Below are 22967 nucleotides of genomic sequence, written 5' to 3' on the forward strand. Positions count from 1 at the left end.
TACATAATTTCTTTTTTTTTTTTTTGTTAAAGATTTTATTTATTTATTTNTAGAGACAGCCAGCGAGAGAGGGAACACAAGCAGGGGGAGTGGGAGAGGAAGAAGCAGGCTCATAGCGGAGGAGCCTGATGTGGGGCTCGATCCCACAGCGCCAGGATCACTCCCTGAGCCGAAGGCAGACGCTTAACCGCTGTGCCACCCGGGTGCCCCGATACATAATTTCATTATCTGTTTATGGTTACATTGCTACCTAAAATGTATTACCATAATTTTTAAGAGCCAACATGAAAAGAGCACAGGTATATATTTAGTGAAACTTTCATATTAACTGAAAGTCAAATGGAGTGTAACATAGGCTCAAATTGAAAAACATGGAGAAATTTGGAGAGAGGGATAGTCTTTCCTGGTGCCAGGTAATATAGGAATGCCAAACTGCATCATAGAAGTCAGTAACTTTTATAAATGTTAAGTGGCAATTTAAATTCCATTAAATGAGAGAAATTTTCTCATTTACTTGTTAAATATAAATTCTTTTCCACCATCACTTCATTTAGACATTGTCTCTGATATCTTGGGGCACTTTTTTTCCCTTAGAATTGACTATGTTTTCTAATGCAGTGTCAGTCACATCCTAGGCCATGCTTAAGTTTTAAGTATTAAATTTTTAATTTTTGGAATCTAATGAGCTTTTGTCTGTGAACAGATTGAAATAATCTGTTACTTTTCAAATGACTCTTTTTGGTATTTCTATTACCTGAACATTTTCTTCATTGAAAATGCTATAATGTACATGCTGCAGTATTTTTCAGTTCAGTAAAATATATATATTAGAATGTACATAAATTTTCATTATATGTATAGTCGTAGTAAAATGGATTATATGAAAACGTACCCCAGTTTTAAATAGTGCTTATTATGGATTGCTCTTAATATCTTTCTTATACTTTTTTCTGTTTCCAAGAGAGGAATGTATGTGAAGTTATAAATTTTTTATAGTTAGAAAAATATATAAATGTCATTGAAGCAGTACAGGATTTTCCTACTCTAATGTGAGAAATGTTTTTTGTGTTAAATAGGGATTCAACTTTGATCAAAAAGTAAACTATGCTCACTTGGTTTTACAGAATTTAGTGGTTAGGTTTAGTAGATAAAATAAACTAATTGGATTCAGCTTTAATGGGAAATATTCAACACTTAAAAATTATACTGTACGTTTGAGGTGTATAGATCCAATTGTAGTCATTTTGGTCTTCTCATGTTATTAATGCTAATAAAACAGTATTTGAAAGTACTTAGACATTTCTATCTGGAGTTCATCTTTTGGTGAAATCATTGTGATTTTATTTTATTTTATTTTTTTAAGATTATTTTTATTTATTTGACAGAGAGTGTGAGAAAGGGAACACAAGCTGGGGGAGTGGGAGCAGGAGAAGCAGGCTTCCTGCAGGGCCCTGGGATCATGACCTGAGCCAAAGGCAGCCGCTTAGCAACTGAGCCACACAGGCGCCCCGAAATCATTGTGATTTTAACCAAAGATTATTTGTTAAGTTAAATTATAGCAAGCATAGATTAATTCATTCTATGTTAAAATATCTTAGAGTGTTGTGGTTTTTAAACGAGTATTAAACTTATGTTAATATTTCTTTTACAGATAATTTAATTTTTATTTTACTTAATTTAAATCATGGAAGGAAAATAATTTATAAGCATATCGGTATTGTCCCAATAATTGAATGTGAAACTAGTTTTGGTACTGTGATTTGTATTAAAAATGTCTAGTTTCACATATCATTTTATGAGATTACAATGTATTATGGACCTAGATATTTTTAATTAATATTTTAACAGGAATCAAAGTTCTTTTTATTTACTTCCTTTTCTGTCAGCCACTAGAGGATCAAGGCCTTTACTTTTTGTTCTTAATTATTTTTTTCAGACTTAGTTATTAAGCATTAGGATTTTTATCTAGGAGGATACTTGAAAATCTTAGTATTTTTAAAATAATCATAAAAGTTTCTGAATTTTTTTCTAAATGTTTATGAGGAAAGAAATGGTATAATGAAATCAATTGAACATTACTTAGCTTATGTAATTGTATGATAGTCAAATTTTTCTATACTTTGTTTATACTCAAATCAGTGGTCTGTGGCTGAATGCCCTTGGCGATCATTGTAAAACTTAAAATTGATTACTAAGTAAATTTTGAAAACTGAAGGTGAAATTTATTTTTAGATGCATTTATGTTTCAACCTTTTTGCTTTTTAATTATTTTTGATTGTCATTCATTACCTGTTGTCATTGTTATTCATTATCCTGTTCTCTTGCTTTTCATGATGAGAATTATTTACAGATTTAAGTATGTGTTATCATTAAACAATGGTTTCTTTGTATTGATTTTAAAATAAATGTGGTAGCTTCCAAAGGGCATTATTTAGCCTGTACTAGAGGGAAAAACAGTGACTCAGAATCAGCTTTATGCCATATAGTTTGCATAAATACATTTGTGGGTATAGTATAGACCACCATTATTTTCTAAATTTTTATTTTTTGGTCTTCATTAAAAGGAACAATAGTGAGAGATAAGCAAAATTTTTTATTTTTTATCTTTTATTTTTTTTTAAGATTTTATTTATTTATCTGACAGAGAGATAGCCAGCGAGAGAGAGAACACAGCAGGGGAGTGGGAGAGGAAGAAGCAGGCTCCCAGTGGAGGAGCCCGATGTGGGACTCGATCCCGGAACGCTGGGATCACGCCCTGAGCCGAAGGCAGATGCTTAACGACTGAGCCACCCAGGCGCCCCGCAAAATTTTTTAAAGGCTTTTTTAAAGAAGAGTTTTCTGTTATAAAATTCAGAGGAAAGTATAGACATTTCCCATATACTCGCCTGTCCCCACACATGTATACCCTCCTTTTTTTATCAGCATACCCACCAGAATGGTAGAGTTGATGAACCTACATTTACACATTATAATCATTCAAAGTCCATAGTTCACATTACAGTTCACTCTTGGTATTGTACATTCTGTGGATTTGGACAACTATATGATGGCATGTATCCATCATTAGGTTATAATAGAGTACTTTCATTGCTCTAAAAATCCTTTGTGCTCTGTCTGTTCATTCCTTCTCCACCCACCCCCAAGCTCTGCCCCTGCTGATCTTTTTACTATTTCTGTAGTTTTCCCTTTTCCAGAATGTCATATGTTTGGAATCATACAGTATATAGCCTTTTCACATTGGCTTCTTTCACTTAGTAATATGCATTTAAGATTCCTCCATGTCTTTTCATGGCTTGGTAGCTCATTTTTTTAGTGTTCAATAATATTCCATTGTTTAGGTGTTCATAGTTTATTAATCCATTCACGTACTAAAGGACATCTTGGTTGTTTGCAAGTTTTGGCAGTTGTGAATGAGGTACTATAAACATGTATGTGGTTTTTGTATGAACATGTTTTCAACTTCTTTGGGTAAATAACAAGGAGTACAATTGCTGGATCCTATGGTAAAAGTATGTTTAGTTTTGTAAGAAACTCTCAAACTCTCTTTCAAAGTGGCTGTACCCTTTTGCATCCCCACCAGTAATGAGTGAGAGTTCATATTTGCTCTACATCCCACCAGCATTTGGTGTTGGTGTTCTAGGTTTTGTCCATTGTCATAGGTGTGTAGTGGTGTCTCATTCTTGTTTTAATTTGTATTTCTCTGATGGCATATAATGTGGAGCATCTTTTCATATGCTAATTTTCTTTTCATATATCTTCTTTGGTGAGGGTCTGTTAAGTTCTTGGCTGTTTTTTAAATATTTTTTTTTTTTTAATTCTTGAGTTTTAGGAGTTCTTTGCATATTTTGGATAACAGTTCTTTATCAGATATGTGTTCTACAAATATTTTCTCCCAGTCTGTCTTGTCTTCTAATTCTCTTGATATTGTTTTTTGCAGAGCAGAAGTTTTTAATTTTAATGAAGTCCAGCTTATCAGTTATTTCTTTGTGGATTGTGTCTTTGGTTTTGTATCTTGCATCCCCATACCCAAGGTTTTCTATGTTTTCTCTTGTCTCCTAGGAGTTGTATAGTATTGCATTTTACATTTAGGTCCATTTTGAGTTAATTTTTATGTCTACATTCATTTATTTGAATGTGGGTATCTACTTGTTCCAGCATCATTTGTCAAAAGAGCATCTTTGGTCCACTGTACTGCCTTTGTCCTTCCTTTGTCAATGAGAAGTTGACCACGTTTATGTTGGTCTATTTCTAGGCTCTTTATTCTGTTCCATTGATTTATTCATGTATTGTTTTGCCAATATCATACTGTCTTGATTACTATACCTTTATAATACATCTTGAAATCAGATAGATTTTCCAACTTTGTTCCTCTCCATCAGTAATTGCGTTGGCTGTCCTGGGCTTTTGCCTCTCAGTATAAACTTTAGAATAGTTTCTTTAGCTATAAAATAACTTTTTGGGATTTTGATTGGGATTGTACTGAATCTATAGATGAAGTTGGGAAGAACTCAGATCTTGAGAATATTGAGTCTTCCTATTTATGAATATGGATTTACTCTCCATTTACTTAGCTCTTTTTTGGTTTTATGCATCAGTTTTATAGTTTTCCTTATGTAGATCTTGTACATATTTTGGGGGGTGCTACTATAAATGGTATTGTGTTTTTAATGTCCTATTCCACTTGGTCGTTATTGGTATATAGGAAAGGAGTTGACTTTAGTATATTAACTCTGTATTCTCCAACCTTGGTATAATTGCTTATTAGTTCCAGGATTTTTTTGGTTGGTTCTAGATTTTCTTCATTGATGATCATGTCACCTGTGAACAAAGACAATGTATGTGTTCCCTCACAATCTGTATAGCATTTATTTCCTTTTCTTGCCTCACTGCATTAACAAGAACTTCTAGTACATTGCTGAAAGGGAGTGGTAGAGGGGACAGCCTTGCCTTGTACCTGATCTTAGTGGGAATCCTTGAACTTTCTCCCTATTAAATATGTTAGCTGTAGGGTTTTGTGGGTAGTCCTTATATGGTAGTCCTGTTATGAACTTGAGAAAAATTCCCCTCTATTCCTAGTTTATTTAGAGTTTTTAACATGAATGGGTGTTGGATTTTGTCAAATATTTTTTCTGCATGTATTGATACCAGTAATTTTCTTATCTATAGAATACTTTAAGTGATTTTATGATAGATTATATTAATTGATTCACAAATGGTGAACCAGCCTTGCATCCCGGGGATAAATTTCACTTAGTCATGGTATAGAATTCTTTTTATGTGTGTTTGTTTTGTTTTTTTGCTTTGGATTAGTTAATATTTTCTTGAGGATTTTTTCATCTTTGTTAATGAGATCTATTGGTCTGTAGTTTTCTTGTAATGTCTTTTATTTTTTTATTTTGGTGTTGGATAATGTTGGCTCATAGAATAAGTTACAAGGTATTCCTTCTGCTTCTATCCTCTGAAGGAGGATACTCTACTAATTGTAGAGAATTGGCATAATTTCTTCCTTACATTTTTGATAGAATTCACCAGGAAACCCGTCTGGGTCTGACACTTTCTGTTTTAATAGGTTATTATTTATTGATTCATTATCTTTAGTAGTTATAAACCTTTTTAGATCATCAGTTATTCTTGTGTGAGTTTTGGCAGATTGTCTCTTTTAATGAATTGGTCCATTTCATCTAGATTATATAATTTGTGGGGATAGAGTTATTAATAGTATTCCTTTATTATCCTTTTTATGTCCATGGGATCTATAATGATGTTCCCTCTTTCATTTCTAAAAGTAGTAAATTGTGTTCTCTATTTACGTTATTAGCCTGGCTAGAAGTTTGTCTATTTTCTGGATCTTTTCAAAGCAGCTTTTGGTTACATTAATTTTCTCTATTGATTTCCTATTTTCATTTTTGTTTTTTTGCACTCTAATACTTATTTATATTTTCCTGTGCTTACTTTGTATTGAATATTCTTTTCTTTTTTTAGTTTCCTAGGAAGGTTGATTAGTGATTTAAGTTCTTTCTTCTTTTCTAATATATGCATTCAATGCTATAAATTTCCTTGTAAGCATTGCTTTTGCTGGATTTCACGAATTTTTATAAGTTGTGTTTTCATTTTCATTTAGTTTAAAATATATTTATGTTTTCTTAAGATTTCTTCTTTGACCTACATGTTATTTTTAGTGTGTTATTGTGTGTGTGTGTGCGTTTTTTTTTTTTTTTTTAGTGTGTTGTTTAATATCCAAATATTTTGGAATTTTGCAGCTACTTCTTATTTCTAGCTTAATCCCATTGTTTTCTGGGAGCAAACAATATATGATTTCTAATCTTTACGTTTGTTTAGGTATGTTTTATAGCCTAAATGTGGTCTACTTGGTGAATGTTATGTGTTAGCTTAAGAAAAATGTGTATTCCGCTGTTACTGGATGAAACAGTCGATACATGTCAATTAAAGACAGTCAATTGATGGTATTGTTGAATTCAGTTATGTCCTTACTGATTTTCTGCCTAGTGGATCTGTTTCTGAGAGGAATTTTAAAGTCTCCAACTAGAATAGTGTATTCATCTATTATTTCTCTTTGCAGTTCTATCAATTTTTATACCATATTGTTTTATACTCTATTGTTAGGCACATACATGTTACAGACTAGTATGTCTCAATAGAGAATTGACCCCCTTTATCATTAAGCAATGCCCTTCTTATCTCTGATAACTTCCCTTACTTTAAAGGCTGCTTTCTTTGAAATTAAAGTAACTATTCTTGTTTTCTTTTGATTAGTGTTAGCATGTCATATTTTTCTCCATTCTTTTACTTTTAATCTGTATGTGTCTTTATATATAAGGTGGGTTTCTTGAAGACAGCGTATAGTTGATAAGCAAGTTTTTAAATGTCAGGAACGTATATTAAATTCACCCATATCTTACTTGGAATTAGGTTTATAATCATAAATATATTAAAATGCACATATATACCTTTGTAGTTTAAATGTTTACTTTTGGAAAATATACTTAGTAAATTGTTTTTAACTTTATATCCTTCAGTGTTATCTATAAACTTTTGGCATCGACAAGTGAAGGAATCAGAGTACAAGCTCTCAAGGCAATGGGCTATTTTTTAAAACACTTGGCCCCAAAGTGAGTATAGTATGCATGAAATCTAAAGTGGAGTGTGGTATATTACTTTTTTATTTTATAAATCTTTGGTATAATATTTGTGTTTTGTGATTTCTCTAATTTCTCTTCATTTTTATTTATAAAATCTTTGTAAATGTAATCCCATTTCTATATATTAAAAATAAAGTGGAAACAGGAGTATATACCTTTTTTACATAAAATTTAAATTTTCCATTTGTTTCTTGTTCATTATGAGAATACATTTTTATAAATGGAATTTTAGAAACCATGGAGACTTCATTTCGTGTGGATTGATGATCATTTGCTTTATCTGTACTATAAAGCTGACATTTTAACCTCAATATTTATCAGAGTATGTTCTGCTATAAGGATAACTGAAAACTAAAACTTCTGTGTTTTTCTTTTCTTAGCTGAATATAGATATTCATATCCTACCTATTATTCCTTATACCAGGGTTGGTTTATTATAAAAATTAACAGTTGTAGCAATAGAGAAATGTTGGCAAACTGTGGTCTTTATGTGGATTCCAGTTGCCTGCCTGTAAATAAAGTTTTGTTGGAACACAGCCACAATCATTTATTTGCTTATTATCGGTGGCTGTTTTCAGATTACAGCAGCAGTGTTGAGTTGTTACAGAGACCATATGGTCCACAAAGCCTAAAGTATTTACTGTCCAGCCATTTGCAGAAAAAATTTGATGAATCCCAAAGTAGAATTAAAGTTTATGATACTTTAGTTCATAGATTTTTGCTTGGAAGTTTGATTTTGGTATATTTGTTTTCACAGTATTCATTTTCTTAGTTTTCTTTTCTTCTGTCTTTTCCTCCACGTAGTTTTTCTACTTAATGACTTATTGGACTTTAGATTATCATCCATAGTGGAGCTTAGCTCAGTGCTGATGGAGAGTAGAAACTAGTTAATAAATAATTGCTTTGGAGATTTTCATGGAGATTTTTGCTGGGCTATGACATAGCCAGTCTTGTGTATATATGTATTTTTATCTTTAGCCGTGCTTACCCTGTAGTTTGTATTTCTCTCCTTAAAGATTTTGTGACCTTATGAGTTCTAGGTTGAAGAAAATTAGAAGAGTTATTGAGTTGGAATTTGTTGATGATGTGAAAAACATTTTTGTGTCTTCTTCATCTAACTTGCATTCTAAATAGTGGATAATAATACTCTGCATTTGATTATTTCTTTTAATGAAATTGCAGAAGAAAAGCTGAGGTCATGCTTGGACATGGATTATTCTCATTGCTAGCAGAAAGACTCATGCTTCAGACAAATTTAATCACAATGACCACATATAATGTTTTGTTTGAGGTAGGAATATATTTAGAATTTAATCTTAATAATTTCTTATTTGAGAATACCTGTATAATTTAGTTGATAGTATCTAGGTGAAATAAGGTAATTTAGGTTTGATATACAATTTTGAAATTAGTTATATAAAGGAGATGTGGCTGCATCTTAAATATTTTAATCTGTGAATTGTTAAACAGTATGAACATCTCTGTTAAGTATTTCCTCTGTTGTATTGACTATTTGATGTCTCATTTTGTAATTAAGTAAAAATAGAGTTATAAGGTTGAAATTATTTATTTTATATAATGCAGAAGATATTTAGTATGATAGCATTGGATTGTATACTTAATATTGATTAGTGCTGTACTTAAAGTTCATTAATAGCCATGGTAAAACAGTGATTATGCTAATATAATCTATTGTTTTACTTCTGTAGATTCTTATAGAGCATATTTGTACTCAAGTGATACACAAACAGCATCCGGATCCTGATTCTTCAGTAAAGATACAAAATCCTCGTATGTATTTTATATACTTTTATTTTTGTTTTTGTTTTTTCCAGCTTTATGGAAATACAGTTGACATACAATGTTGTATAAGTTTAAGGTGTACAACCTCATGATCTGATTTACCTACATATTGTGAAATGATTACACAGTAAGGTTAATTAACACATCCATCACTGCAAAGTTACAATTTTTTGTGTGTGTAGTGCTGAGGACTTTTAAGATCTGTTCTCTTAGTAACTTTCCATTATACAATACAGTATTGTTAATTGTGGTCACCATATTCTACATTAGATTCCTAGAACTTACCCAGCTTATGACTGGAAGTTTGTATCCTTTCAGTACTTTCACCCATTTCTCTCTCCTTTTTTATACTTTTAATAACTACCTTTTACTAATAAAAAGAAAGTCACTGGGAAAAACGTGAAGTTGATACTGTTGAAAACATACTGTTCAAGGAATATTTCATTATAGGCAGTGATATAATACTAGTCTTATTTTTGGTTAATGTTGAATATAACTTCAAGTTGACCTTAGGTTATATGGAAATGTTTATATAGAGGTTTTGAAGAATTGTATGTGTAAGATATTGATTTAATGTATGTTCAGATTTTCAGTAAAGTTTTGATTGCACTATTTAGTGATGTCAGGCCAAATTACATGAACCATGGACTTAGCTTTCATCTTAAATTATTGTCAAGTTGAGAATACCAAGTTTGGAATTGAAAAATATCTGCTTTCTTTATTGTTTATGAACTTAGTCTTGTTTAACAGTCTTTTCTTTGATATTTAGATTTCTTAAGCACTTGTATAAAGTGTACATTTTTCATCTTACTTTTTAAGATTATTGACATTAGAATAACTGGTTTGTAGAGTTTTGAAATTTAATTACCTTTTGGGTGGTGAGTTGTGTTTGTGGTGTTCTCTTTCAGTACTAGTTTAAAAAACACATGTCTGAAGTTTAATTTTCCTCAGCCTTCAGGGAGACTTGATGTCATCATTTTAGAGAGTTAAAAAAGAAATCTTGAGTATATGTATATAAATATAAAATATTTTTATGTGATTATGGGGAAGATGGCTTATTGAAGTAAGAATTTTAGAATATATTATCTATGTAATATACTGTCTCAGAAAAGACACACCATATAGTATAGTGTTTAAAAACATAGGCTCCCTGGCTTTTCATCTTGTCTGATTGTTTTAACAGTTGTATGACTTTGGGTAAATTACTTAATTTCTGTGTGCCTCAGTTTTCTTATCTCTAAAATGGGCATAATAACAATATTTAGCTATCATTGTATATGGGTTAATACCCATATTTTCAGAAAACAGTGCCTCAAATAGTGTATTTCTTAAAATTAGTGGCTATTGTTATTTATCATCATTATAGTTATTATGATTATCATCATCATTGTTCAGGTAGAGAAATTTTCAGTTTTTCATTAGTAGAATTCAGAAATTACTCCCTAAATGTCTTTCATTGCATGATAAAGTATCTCCATATTTGCTATTTTGTACTTACTGCTTCAAAATCACCAAAAACCTTGGCAAAAGCCTAGTTTAGAAGTTCTAAATTGTAACTGGGTAAAAACTTATATATTATTTAACTTTAGATTCAGGGTTATAGCTGTTTTTGTTTCTTTGAAGTTCTGTATTTAAGTATCTATTTTAAAGAATTTTTTTTCCTTAAAGCTAAGTATTGGAAATTTAGACAGTGTTATATTTAAGACCATTACAGTAGCAGTTTCCTTTGTATTTATTTGGGGTGTTGAAAATCTTGATAGCTTTTAAAATTCATTATAAAGGAAAGGCTATATGCCTACCAGGAATTTTGCTGAAAAAGCTGAGAATTTTTTCTGTTTTTCTGAGATTCTGATTATAGCTTTTTTTTTTTTTAAGGTCAACTTTACTATTTTGTAGAGATTGTGAGAGTTGTCAGTAGTTTTACTATTATTTAATTCATTTATAATTTAATTTGGTTTAAGGTAAAATTCAACTTTTAAAATTTTTAAAATTCAACTTTTATACATTTGTAATGACAAAATAAAAAAATCCCTTTCTTATGGATGCTTTCTAGTGAATGTATTGTCATTCTTTTCTGCAGATGATTATTTTTTCATAACACAAAAACAGATGTTTTCAGTAGATATATATGTCAGGAAAACTAGGGAAATATATTAATGATTTTCCATTATGAATTTTTTGTGGTGTTTTAGTTTTTACTAATTTATGAATTGTCTTACAGAGATACTAAAAGTAATTGCAACCCTACTTCGAAATTCTCCTCAGTGCCCAGAGAGCATGGAAGTTCGGAGAGCCTTTCTTTCTGACATGATTAAACTTTTTAATAACAGTAGAGAAAACAGAAGGTAAGTGGGATCAGAAAGCAATTACTTGCACTATTCAAGTCCAGGTTTGAATAAACCTGTTTTTTTCTAATAAGAATTGTTTTAAAAAATACTGTGAAATGAATTTTCCATAAGCTTTTTTCATTAGGGTATATAAATAATGTACCACACATTTAAATTGAGTTTTCAGTACGACCGTCTTTAATTGTTTTAATACATACATGGAGGTGCCTTTTTTGGTTGATTTTGTTTTAAACTTTTACTTTTTAGAATTCTTAGAGATATTCTCCCCCCCCGCCCCCAGTAATTCAGTATCCTCTTATAATTTTCAGGAGCTTGCTACAGTGTTCTGTATGGCAAGAGTGGATGCTTTCTCTTTGCTATTTCAATCCTAAGAATTCTGATGAGCAAAAGATAACAGAAATGGTATATGCCATATTCAGAATCCTACTTTACCATGCAGTCAAATATGAGTGGGGTGGCTGGCGTGTGTGGGTAGACACCTTATCAATCACACATTCAAAGGTAAGGTTTTTTATGAAAATGTGTTTTAGTGTTTTAAATGTCTATAATTTTGATTTTACTCATTATTCTCTGAAAGCACAGTGAAAGGAACAACTAAAGGGAATCACTAAAAAGAAAATAAAGTTTTTCCAATTTCTTTAGAATCAAAATGGGTTTTTCAAATGTTATTTTTATGTATGCTTAACTTAATAAAGTGAAACCTCACACCACAGCATAAAGAAAGTTATATTTTATATTTTATTTTTATTTTTTTATAATAATTTTTTATTATGTTAGTCACCATAGAGTACAGCCTTAGGAAAGTTATATTTTAAAGTAGCCATTTTTGCAGATAGGAGTCTCTAAATTTTAGGGTAGCTTGAAGCTTTTGAACACAAGGTGGCGCAGTATATTCAAAGATGAGAAGTTATTCTAATAATGTAAGGTGGTTGAGTAAATAGAAAAGCTCAGGCTAATGTTTGCCCTTTGCTCACATTACAGTCAATTAAATAATTGATTTGGAAGAATCTGCTAGTCTTTTTTATTTTTAACCTAAGCCAGTGTAAGTTAGTTATTTATGTGTAGCTTTTGTTTGAAATTATTTATAAAATATCCTGGGCACACAAAAACATATAAAGAATAATGTATCTACCAGTATTTATGATATTGGGTTCTCCATCCCAATTGCTTTGTCTATCATCGTTAGCCCCTCTCTCTTTCCCTACTAACCTTAATTTGGGTGTTTACCTTATTTCTGTTTCGTATGTATATTTTTAACAACACACACGTCTAAACAATAAAGAATTTTATTTTTCATGTTTATACTTAATAAAAGTGGTATCATATTAAACACATTTTTCAGTAGCTTGCTGTTTTTACTTTTCATTGTTGGAGATTCATTGACATTGACCTATGTAGTTGTGTTCATTTTCTCAGTTGTGTTGTATTCCATGGTATGGCTTTATCCATTTACTAGTCAATAAGCATTTTTGATACATTTTGTATATAAATGGAAGTTCCTTTCTGTATATTCCTATAAGTGGACTTGCTGACTTGTAAGATGCAGATGTTGAACATTAAATGATAATGAAAGTTTGTTTCTGAAGTGGTATATATGTTTCCATGCTCTCTAGTGATGTGTAATTTCTTATTGTTTCTCATCCCCTCATCACTTGGTATGGCTGGAGTTTTAAAATTTGCAAATTTGATAAATTTTAAATGCTATATCATCATAATTTTAATTTATATTTTCTTACTGTTTCATGGGAGCTTTAGAAATATATTCTTGCCTTATCTCTTGCTTGCTCTGTTATTTATGAATATCTTCTGCAAATTTGTTGCTTAATGACTTTATTTTTAGAGTTTTATGTTTGTATCTTCTGAGGAAATTTTACATTTGAAATAATTAATGCAGTAAAATTTGTTAGTTTCTTTTATGGTTTATGCATTTCGTATCTTGTTTAACAACTCTTTCTATATTCAGAAGGAATAGAATTATATAATTATATAAATTATAAATTCACTAGAAGGAATAAAGATTAGAAATGATAAATTTGATATATCTTTAAATGTTTTATTGACTATCATAGTTATTTCTCTGAAATACTTTGCTATTCTTTTGGAATATATTGTCATTTCCTAAATATGTATTTTTAGGTGTTTGAATAACTTTTAGTTATTTGAAGGTACTTAAGAGTTATTTATTCTGCTTTCTCCTTACTTAATGAGAGAAAGGTACATTATTATCATAAGGATTTACAAAGATAGCTTAGATTGGAAGATACCACTCTACTGATTTATGTTTGAGAATCATCCATCTTATTTTACACATCTATTTGAAAGTGGATTTTTTTCATATACATAAGCCAAAACAGTATATAACAGATTGAATATAAAAGCAGATATTAGCATGCAGCCATCTTCTATTAAGCTAGAATTTAAAGAGATTTGCAAAAATGTGAAATCCTAGCACTCTTCTCATTATTACTTTTTGTTTGAAAAAGTCATTTTTAAAGAAATGTTTATATTAATATGTAACGACTTTATTGTGATTTTGAAATGAATTAATATTTGTAAAATTCCTTATTTTTAATTTCTAATATGACAAGTAGTAATAGATATACCTCATGTAAATACAAAGTTTTGGGGAGCCTCAGTACTTTTTAATATTGTAAAGCATCCCCAGACAAAAACATCTTGAGAACTGCTGAAGCCATAGGGTATTTAGGGACAGTAGTCCAGTTTCTTTGAATTTCCTATGTACAAAATAAAGAGGTTGAACTGGGAAGTATCTCAGGTATCTTTGAATTTTTGAGCATTTATGACTAAGCATTTATATCCAGTTACCCAGTCCATTTGTGTAAGCGATAAAGAGAATATGGGCTTTGGACACAGGGTAGTTCTGGGTTTAAATTCTGGTTTATAGGAATTTTTAGTTGTATAAACTCAGGCAAGTTTCTGAACTTTTCTTAACCATCAGTGTCTAATATAGAAATGGTAAATGAGGATATGTATGTGAAGTTAATAAAAAAATCACAAAAAATAGAATTAAATGTTTAGTGACTATTTTCCTTTGTTAAAGCTCTGTCGTTCTTTCTAGTCATCTGTTTGTTTTCATTCTCACTCTCAGCATACTAATTCAGGCCTCAAGTCACTTCATGTTTGATATAAATCCGACTTTTAAAATGAGGAATTTCTCATATCCCCAATAATTTGTGTAGCATATATGCTGTGAAGTGTTAAAATGGAAGATATGTGACTACCCAGCTTAAGATGCTGTGTGGTTTTCCCTTTCCAATCCCCACCCCAAACCTAATCACCATTTTGAATTTTGTGTTTATCATTTCCGTCTTTAAAAAGTTAAAAAATGTATTCCTAAATGATATATTATCTGATTTTTCCCTATTTTTACATTTTATGAAAATGACATCATACTGTGTGGACGCTTCTGTTACTTTTTTCTCTGTCAGACCTTTTATTTTTAAGATTTTTTTTTATTGTTACATATAGCTTTGGTTCATTCGTTTACAGTGCTGTGAATAACTGAGGTGCTCAAAGGCAATGGTTTTACTAGAGTTGTCAGTTTCGTACTTCTTGTAACTGTGGCTCACAGTACGAAATTTATGGTGACCACATATGTATGTAGACACACTCATACATACAAACCCTTCTCCTCTCATACACCTGAAACATAGGTTTCAGGAGACAGTATTTGCCCTTACTAAACTTTGGTTTATAGGGATGCATTCTTATGTTTTCTTTTATGTTTAAAAATGCTGCTGATGCCCCCGCAAGTTGATTCTGTTATCTGCCAGCTGAATTATCTTCAATTTGAAAAGAGCACTGCTCTAGGAAATATAAGTAGGAGTAGGATTGCTAGAACCTAAGTAATGTTCCATCCGCTAATCCGTGACACTTCAGATTTCTTATTTTTGCAAGGTTTTGTCTTCTGCCTACGTTAAAGTGCCCCCCCCAATTGATTTTGTATGTAGTTTTTTATACATGTCTAGATCACTTTGACTCTGCATATTTCTAATGGTCAGTAGTAGCCTTAGGTATTATTTTCCTCTAGATTTATTAAGCTAAAAATAACTTAATGTAACTCCCTCCATAAACACTTTGTTCTAATTTTCATAAAGAGGGAAATAAGGTAAGTTTTTTTTTAAACAAAATAGATTGTTCTACCTAATCTTTCATTTTCCCTTGAAAAAAAGATTTCATACCTTACCTTCCACTGTTTCACTTGGCAAAAAATCTCTGCTCTGTGTTGGTTCTAGTCTTTTGAAAGTATATCATTCTTTGTTAAATCTTCATTTTTGTTTGTTCATGGCATAGGCTTTGTGTTCCTTTGTACTTAACCAAATCCTTTGTATTTTTCAGGATTTAGCTAGCTAAATCACTTATATGACAGTTTTTCATACAGTGTGTATGAATGAATTCACATTCTGTATGAATTCACAGCACTTAAATTTCTGTTGGTATCTTAAGTGTCTCTCTCCCTCCTCTTCCCCTTCCTCTCACTTCCTCTCTTCCTCTCTCCCTCTCCCCCTCTGCCTCCTCTCACTCCCTAGTCTTCACCTAATCAGTCTTCTCCACCCCCTCCTCTAACTATTGCTTTGATCATGGGTTCCTATTGCAGTCTGTACTGCCCTCTGTCACTGCCAGCTAACACTGCCCCCCTTTGCTTGTTCTTCTTTTAACCACACTATCTTTCCTATCCCTCTCTGTTCTTCCCTTCAGCATTTCTCCATCCATTCTATACCCCTACCTTCTCCCTTCCCCTAGCCTATGTTTCTTTTTTTCTGTTTTGTCCTCATTGAATCTGTGTTTGTTTTGTCTCTGCTTCTCTCCTCCCCCACCTCTCTCTCTCTTCTCTCTCTCTCTCTCTCTCTCTCTCTCTCTCTCTCTCGTGGTTAGGTACTCTTGGTCTCTCTCGTTCATTTTCAGTTACTCTGTGTCTAGGTCTTACTCCAGTTGCCCACCACTTTTCTTCCCCTTTCTACCTTAATTCTTTCTTTTTTTCCTTTCCACTACTCCCTTTTCTTCTTCCTACCTTCTTCTATTTGAGTACTTTCCAACTATTGTGTAAGGTAGAAGGATGAATCGGGAACACATTATCCTGAAAGAAATTACTTTCTAATATGGGAGATAATATAATTAAAAAAAGACTGAAAAACTAAGGCAGGAAGGAATAAGTGCCATAGAAGAGATACAGTGAAAGGATAGCCTCACATGAGGGCATCTGAGAGGTTTGTAGAAAAGAGGTCATTTGATGACAGCTTTGAAGGGTAAGTAGTATTTGGGCATGTAGAATTTGGGGTGATGAGAATCACTGGTGGAGAAATTGACATACATGAGGGTATAGAGGTGGTGTTACTGAGGAAAAAACATGGTGAATTGTTGGTTTGCTTGGGGATTAGTACACAAAGAGTGGTAATGAGTAATAGGGCAAATGTAGACTAGTATTTAATTATGGATGATCCTGTAATCGCTCATATTATATTACTGGTTAAAAGTGAGTTCTTATGTTTTATTTTGGTGGCTCATTGTAAAGTCTCATCAGCAAGGGCAAAAGTTTGTATACAACTTCCTTTCTCCCGTAGAGCTGTGAATAGAGCTAAGTAGTTGGCAGTTGCACATTAAAGACCCACATCATCATTGTTTGGGGCTATTTAGTTCAGCTGTCACATAGTACCATGCCACCCTGTGTGTGCCTTAGTGTCTCAGTCTTCTCTTATCATTGATGGATGAAATAGCTTCAGCCGCTGTCTTTTAAAGCACCTGTGTCATCACCACAAACAGTAGGGTTTGGGAGTCACTCATCAGAGTAACATGAGATGTGTATTTTATTGTAGTCTCCTGAACCTCACCTCAGAATCTTAATCTCAGTCTCATGGAATTTTCCCAGAAATCTGTGTTTTTGAAGTCAGCCTTTCTTATGTACCCTGATTTTGAGTGCCCCTCTGAGTGTACAGGAAATTGTTTTTACTAACTTCCCTTCCTGCCTTTACACTAGGCTGCTGATATAATAAACTCTTCAGAAAGTATCACAGATATAGAGGAATTCTACATCAATTGAATATGGCCCCAGTTAAGACCCCTTAATCCTTTTTTAAAATTATTATTAAGAAAACTCTTTTTGTCATTCTGGAAATATATGGTGCAGAGAATATTGAAGGAAGAAATATAAACTATTCTTACATAGTTCTGATATTAGTATTTTTTAGACTCAATTTATGCACAAAAAACCCAAAGTATGCTTTGTATGTTTTATATGTATAGTTATCTGTGTATTACATATAGTTTATATGTATTTATAGCTTATTTAAACTGTTACATGAAACTATTTATAGTTTATATTTATAGTTTATATATTATACATAGTTTATATATACAGTTTTAATTAGTTTATATTTTTTCTTTACTCCAGTGACTTATGGCTTTAAGCAGATATGAAAACCTTTACCAAGAAAATAGTTACTTTATGGAGAGGCCTCTTTTGCCTGTTTTGGTTCAAGAACAAGTCTTTGAATCAAGTTTTAGGATTAAGATTATAAAATGGAATAAATGCTGATTAAGTCAATTCTAGATAATTTTTATCTGAATAAAACTGAACTTAGAACTTTTTGCTGCTAAAGTATACTTTAAAAAATAAATGCTAAAGCTTTACTTAACCCTGTGAGGGGGGAAAAGAAAGCTTAGAGTTACAAATTGGTTTTTGTGGTTTTTATCTTTAAAGTTGAATAAATGTCTTTTAGTTTTATTCTTTGTGTGAGTTTTTTCATTGATGAAAAGCTTTTCTCATAAGGTTTATGCATAATAATTTATTTGAATATTGCTATGTTAATTATTTTGGATTTTTAATATCTGATATCTATTTCTAAAATGGACGACTGACATTCTAAGGTACTTCAAATCAATATTTACTAAAGTTTAAGATGGAGCTGAAGTGATTGAGTAAGTAGGTGAACAATTTGTAGCATGCTGTTAAAAATTCTTCCAGTATTGGAACTGCATTTTTTTCTCTGAAAATATTCATTCTAAAGCTTTATACTTTTATATATATGATACTGAAGTGATGCTTATTTTTTCTTCTTGCAGCCATTTAAAATCTCAATATCATAAATTTATAACATGGTTCTTGATAAAGTACTGGTGTGTAAAAAACTAATGTTGCAGAATTGTATAGCTTTTGCAGAGTTACATCAGGATACATTCAGCTGCTATAAAAAGCCAAAGAAACTCAATTGCAATTTTATTGTCCCGTTTGATAGATTTCCTGCCACCTTTGTAGCAGGGAAGCTGTTTGTCACTGTATCTCTCTCCTCCAACAGCTGAACTAGATTTTATAAGCAGTAATAGGGTCTTCTAGTGTAACTGCCCTGTGTTGTTTACTTTGGTCTTAAGGTTTCAAATATGTACCTGTTAAGAGTAACCTTTGTAATTTCATTATTTTCTTATGTGTTCTCTAAGTTGTTATTGTTTATCTTTTTCTTTTTCATTTTTTTCTTTTTTAAAATAAGTAGGCTGTGTGCCCAACGTGAGGCCTGAACTCCTGACCCTGAGATCAGGAGCCCTGTGCTGTATCGACTAAGCCAGCCAGGCACTCCTCTTGTCATTTTTAAAAATGCTTTAAATGGAACACTATTTTGAGTAATTAATTAATACTGTTTTCACTTGGTATGCTAGATTGCTTCTATTCTTTAATTAAAATTTAAATTAAGGCATTTAGAATATCCTGAATTATGAGAACTATTCAAAAACTTTTTTTTCTAAACAAATAAAACTCAAAACTTAAGATACTTTATATTGTCTAGGCCTATATTGCCACGAATAGAATGGGTCTGTGACTTAAAATAATAAGTGAGTGAAAGTTATTCACACTTATATGAATTTCAGTGACTGTATTATTAGGTATATATAATACATCATATTATAGAGAAGTAAAGTTAAGAGCAAAAGCTGAGCTTGATGTGACATCTGAATGCTGTCAGCCTACTTGTAATTGTAGGAAGGACTGATTGAGTAAATAATTTAAGTTCACTTTCCATATTCTAACATTCTCCAATTTAAAAATCTGTTGATTTATATTATAACGTACTGCATAAACACTGTAGTTTAACTTTTATTTATCTTTGAGCAGTGTTGGGTCTGTTTTTGTATAAATATCTCTTATTTTGTAGGATAAATTCCTATAATTCCAGGAGTCTGCACATGTATTAGAAGGTTCTAATAGGAGCTCCTGGGTGGCTCAGTTGGTTAAGCATCGTTATCTTGATTTCGGCTCAGGTCATGATCTCAGAGTCGTGGGATTGAGCCTCACTTGAGATTCTCTCCCTCCCTCTCCCCCCCTCTCCCTCCACCACCCACCCTGCTCGCATGTGAGTGCATGCTCTCTCAATCAGTCAATCAGTAAATAAATAAAATGTTCTAAAAGGTATTTCTAAATTACTATCTAAAAATTTGTAAGAATTTATACTCCAGGTTTTCGTGAGAGCACTTGTCTAGGCAGTTCTTAAAATTGGTCAAAATGACTTTTTAAAAAAATGGTTAGTAAGTTATTAACTGATATTTTGTCACTGTGCTTCCTGTCTTCATCTATATAAATGAAGATAATACTACCTACTTTTAGGGTTGCTCTGAAGATTACGTGTGTCAATATATGCCAAGTGCTTAAAACAATATACAGTAAGCATTCTGTATATATCAGCTATTGCTAGAAATATTTAAAAATATATCTGGTATTGCCTTCCAAAGTGAGCCTAACTTGGTGTTTATTACATGTGTATTTTTAAGCATGTTGTGGAACTGGGGAGCAACTATTGATTTACATAGAAATTCTCCTACTCTAAGGAAGTTTGAGGGCAGAATATATTTTTTAATAAGTTTATTTTAAATCATACAGTGTTTCCATGTGTTAATATGGTATTTATAGAGATTAAGAAAGTACTAAGTGATTGGAAAGCCTCTGTTAAAATTGCATCTTCACCTGATATTAATAAGGAAGTGTTGTTCAAAATCATATTATGAAAGATTCAGGTTTGTTTTTACATTTATTAGGGTTGCTTACTAAAAAAAAAGGTGAACTTCAGACCAAAAATTCATATAACTTTGATGTAATATCTGCATATTAGACCACTTAAAATTCTAGAAGGAAATGATTGAGTGAATTAGTTTACTTTTCATACTCTGGATTTCTCCAAAACTGTATTCAGAAAAATTGGTGGAGATAATTTTAAAAAATACATTGAAAATTAAAGCTTTTGAGAATGAATAGCATTATTTAATATAGCATTGTATATAGAATTCTATATAATTTTATATATATATATNAAAATTACTAAGAGGAAACATCTGGGGCGGGGCGATGATGGTTAAACAGACTTCTTTCTGAAAGCAGGCCCGGTTGATCAGGTGTCTCTTGGGGGATGGTGGGGTTGAGAAATACGATCAGATTTCAGGGTGATCAGATATTGAGGGTGGGGATTCTCTCTAACCTGACTTAGCAGGATTCTTGCTGAAACTCAGAGATGCAAGTCTGGCAAGGACAGGGCCTGGTTGAGAAGAGGGTTCAGAGGAACCTGACCAAAGTTTGGTCAAGGAGTGAGTCTTTGTCAGTGTTAGCAAAAATACAGTTTTCCTACTTTAAAATTTGCTTTTTATATTTCCTTGGCAGATTGTATATAGCTGTGTTCCATTCCTCTTACTTACTGTTTTTATTGCTGACCACTCCTAGAAATGCTTTAATTTTATTGCCTTACTGAATAACTCAGTGTCTTAAATGAACCATGTTCTTTGACCATCCATTCTTATACACATCTTTTAAAAATTTTTCTGCATGTCATCTCTCTTTGTCCTTAATCCTTTTCTATTTTGCAAATTAATATTTATTATTGAAGTCCAAACTTGAATGTCAGCATCATCCTGCTACTTCCAGGTATTTGTAGGCAAATTATGTAATTTCTGTATATTTCCAGTAATATATTGTATATGTCCCTAAACTATACTTCACATTACTTGAAAAAGTCTTTAAAATATTCCCAAAGGGTACACAAAAAGCATGAACAAATGGAAAAACATATTTCCTATAATAGGAAGACTCATTATCATAAAGTTGTAATAACATTTCTTCTGGACATTTTATAAACTTAGTGAAATATCAAGAAAATACTAACCAGTCATTTTTCTTTTTGTGGAGAGAAAACTAATTAATTGTCAAAGCTAATTATTAAGGAAAAGTACAACAAAATACATAAAAATATCCAGGAAAACTGTAACAAGTAATGAAAGGGGATTGACTTTACCAAATACTAAAACATATCACCAAATGTCAGTAATTTAAAAAAATGTAGTATTGATACATGACAAGATAGGCTGACCAGGAGAACAGAAGAGAAAGTCCAGAAATACATGAAATTTCATAAAGACTTTAGTATATTATAACTGATTCATCTCAAGGCAGCAGGGAAAAGATAGACTATTCAATAAATGGTGTTGGGAACTAGAAGACTGACCTATGGGAAAAAAAGTTGGAGCACCAGGAAATTTGAAGTATGGATTAATTAAATGGTGGGGAGGAAAGCCATAAATAAGTACTAAAGGAAAATACAGACTATTCTGTAATCTTAGATTGTTTAAGAATTTTCTATAATTTAAAATCTAGAAGCATTAAAGAGAAAAGGCTAATAGTTTTTACTGCATTAAAACAAAACTCTTTGTGATCAAAAATCAAACCAAATACCGTAAACAAAGTCAAAAGGCATATGACAAATTGGAAAAAAATATTTAGAACCAGAGCAAAGGTAACATTGCTAACATATAAAGTCCTCCTAGAAAAAGATAGAAAAAGAAAGCCCAATAGAAAAATGGACAAAAGAGATGATCAAACAAGCCATAGAAAACTAAGTTAAAAATTAATATAGGACGCCTGGATGGTTCGGTTGGTTACGCGTCCAACTCTTGATTTCAGATTAAGTTATGATCTCAGGGTTATGAGATTGAGCGTCAGGCTCTGCACTGGGTGTGGAGCCTGCTAGGATTCTCTCTCTCACCTTGCCCCCCACACCCCTGCAGTGTGCTTTGTCTATCAAAAAAAAAATTACTTTAGGTGTATAAAAAGAGGCTCAACTTACTCATTTGTAAGGGACTGCAAATTAAAACGATCCCGAGATAGTTCACTAAGATATAAGTGACAAAAAGTATGGAACAGTATGTGTAGTGCATATTAGTAAAACAACTAGGAAAATGAGAACTTATGTTTGTGTGTGTATATGCATGAAAATACCCTGGGCAGATACATAATAAATTAATAACTGATCGCCTGATTGTTGGGAATTGTGCAGGTGAGGACCAGTGGTAGGAAGGAAGCATACTACATATTGTTCTGTTTTTTTTTTTTTTTAAAGATTTATTTATTTATTTTAGAGAAAGCATGAGAGGGCAGGCAGAGGAAGAAGGAGAGAGAATCTGAAGCTGACCCTTCACTAAGCGCAGAGTCTGATGTGGGGCTTGAACTCAGAGCTTGAGATCACAACCTAAGCTGGAAACCAAGAGTCAGAGGCTCAATCGACTACCCCACCCAGGCGCCCCTGTATACTGTTTTATATTTGAATCGTGAATTGTAGGGGAGGAAAAGCTTTTCCTTGACCCTCTTAGAGTCCCTGGCTGGGCCTGAAAA

At 31.9% G+C, this 22967-nt stretch overlaps 1 protein-coding gene across 5 annotated transcripts in view; it reads left to right on the forward strand.

Moving 5' to 3' along the window:
* LRBA (LPS responsive beige-like anchor protein) overlaps positions 1–22967 on the forward strand; it is a 725452-nt gene that overhangs the window by 136096 nt on the left and 566389 nt on the right. For all 5 annotated transcript variants that reach the window (XM_034661533.1, XM_034661532.1, XM_034661534.1 and 2 more), the window contains 5 exons: positions 7038–7130; positions 8343–8451; positions 8870–8951; positions 11185–11308; positions 11620–11812. In XM_034661533.1, the coding sequence (XP_034517424.1) occupies positions 7038–7130; positions 8343–8451; positions 8870–8951; positions 11185–11308; positions 11620–11812 (601 nt within the window). The remainder of the gene's footprint in view (positions 1–7037; positions 7131–8342; positions 8452–8869; positions 8952–11184; positions 11309–11619; positions 11813–22967) is intronic.

The sequence above is a fragment of the Ailuropoda melanoleuca genome, chromosome 5 (assembly GCF_002007445.2).
Source record: "Ailuropoda melanoleuca isolate Jingjing chromosome 5, ASM200744v2, whole genome shotgun sequence".
Classification (NCBI taxonomy): Eukaryota; Metazoa; Chordata; class Mammalia; order Carnivora; family Ursidae; genus Ailuropoda; species Ailuropoda melanoleuca.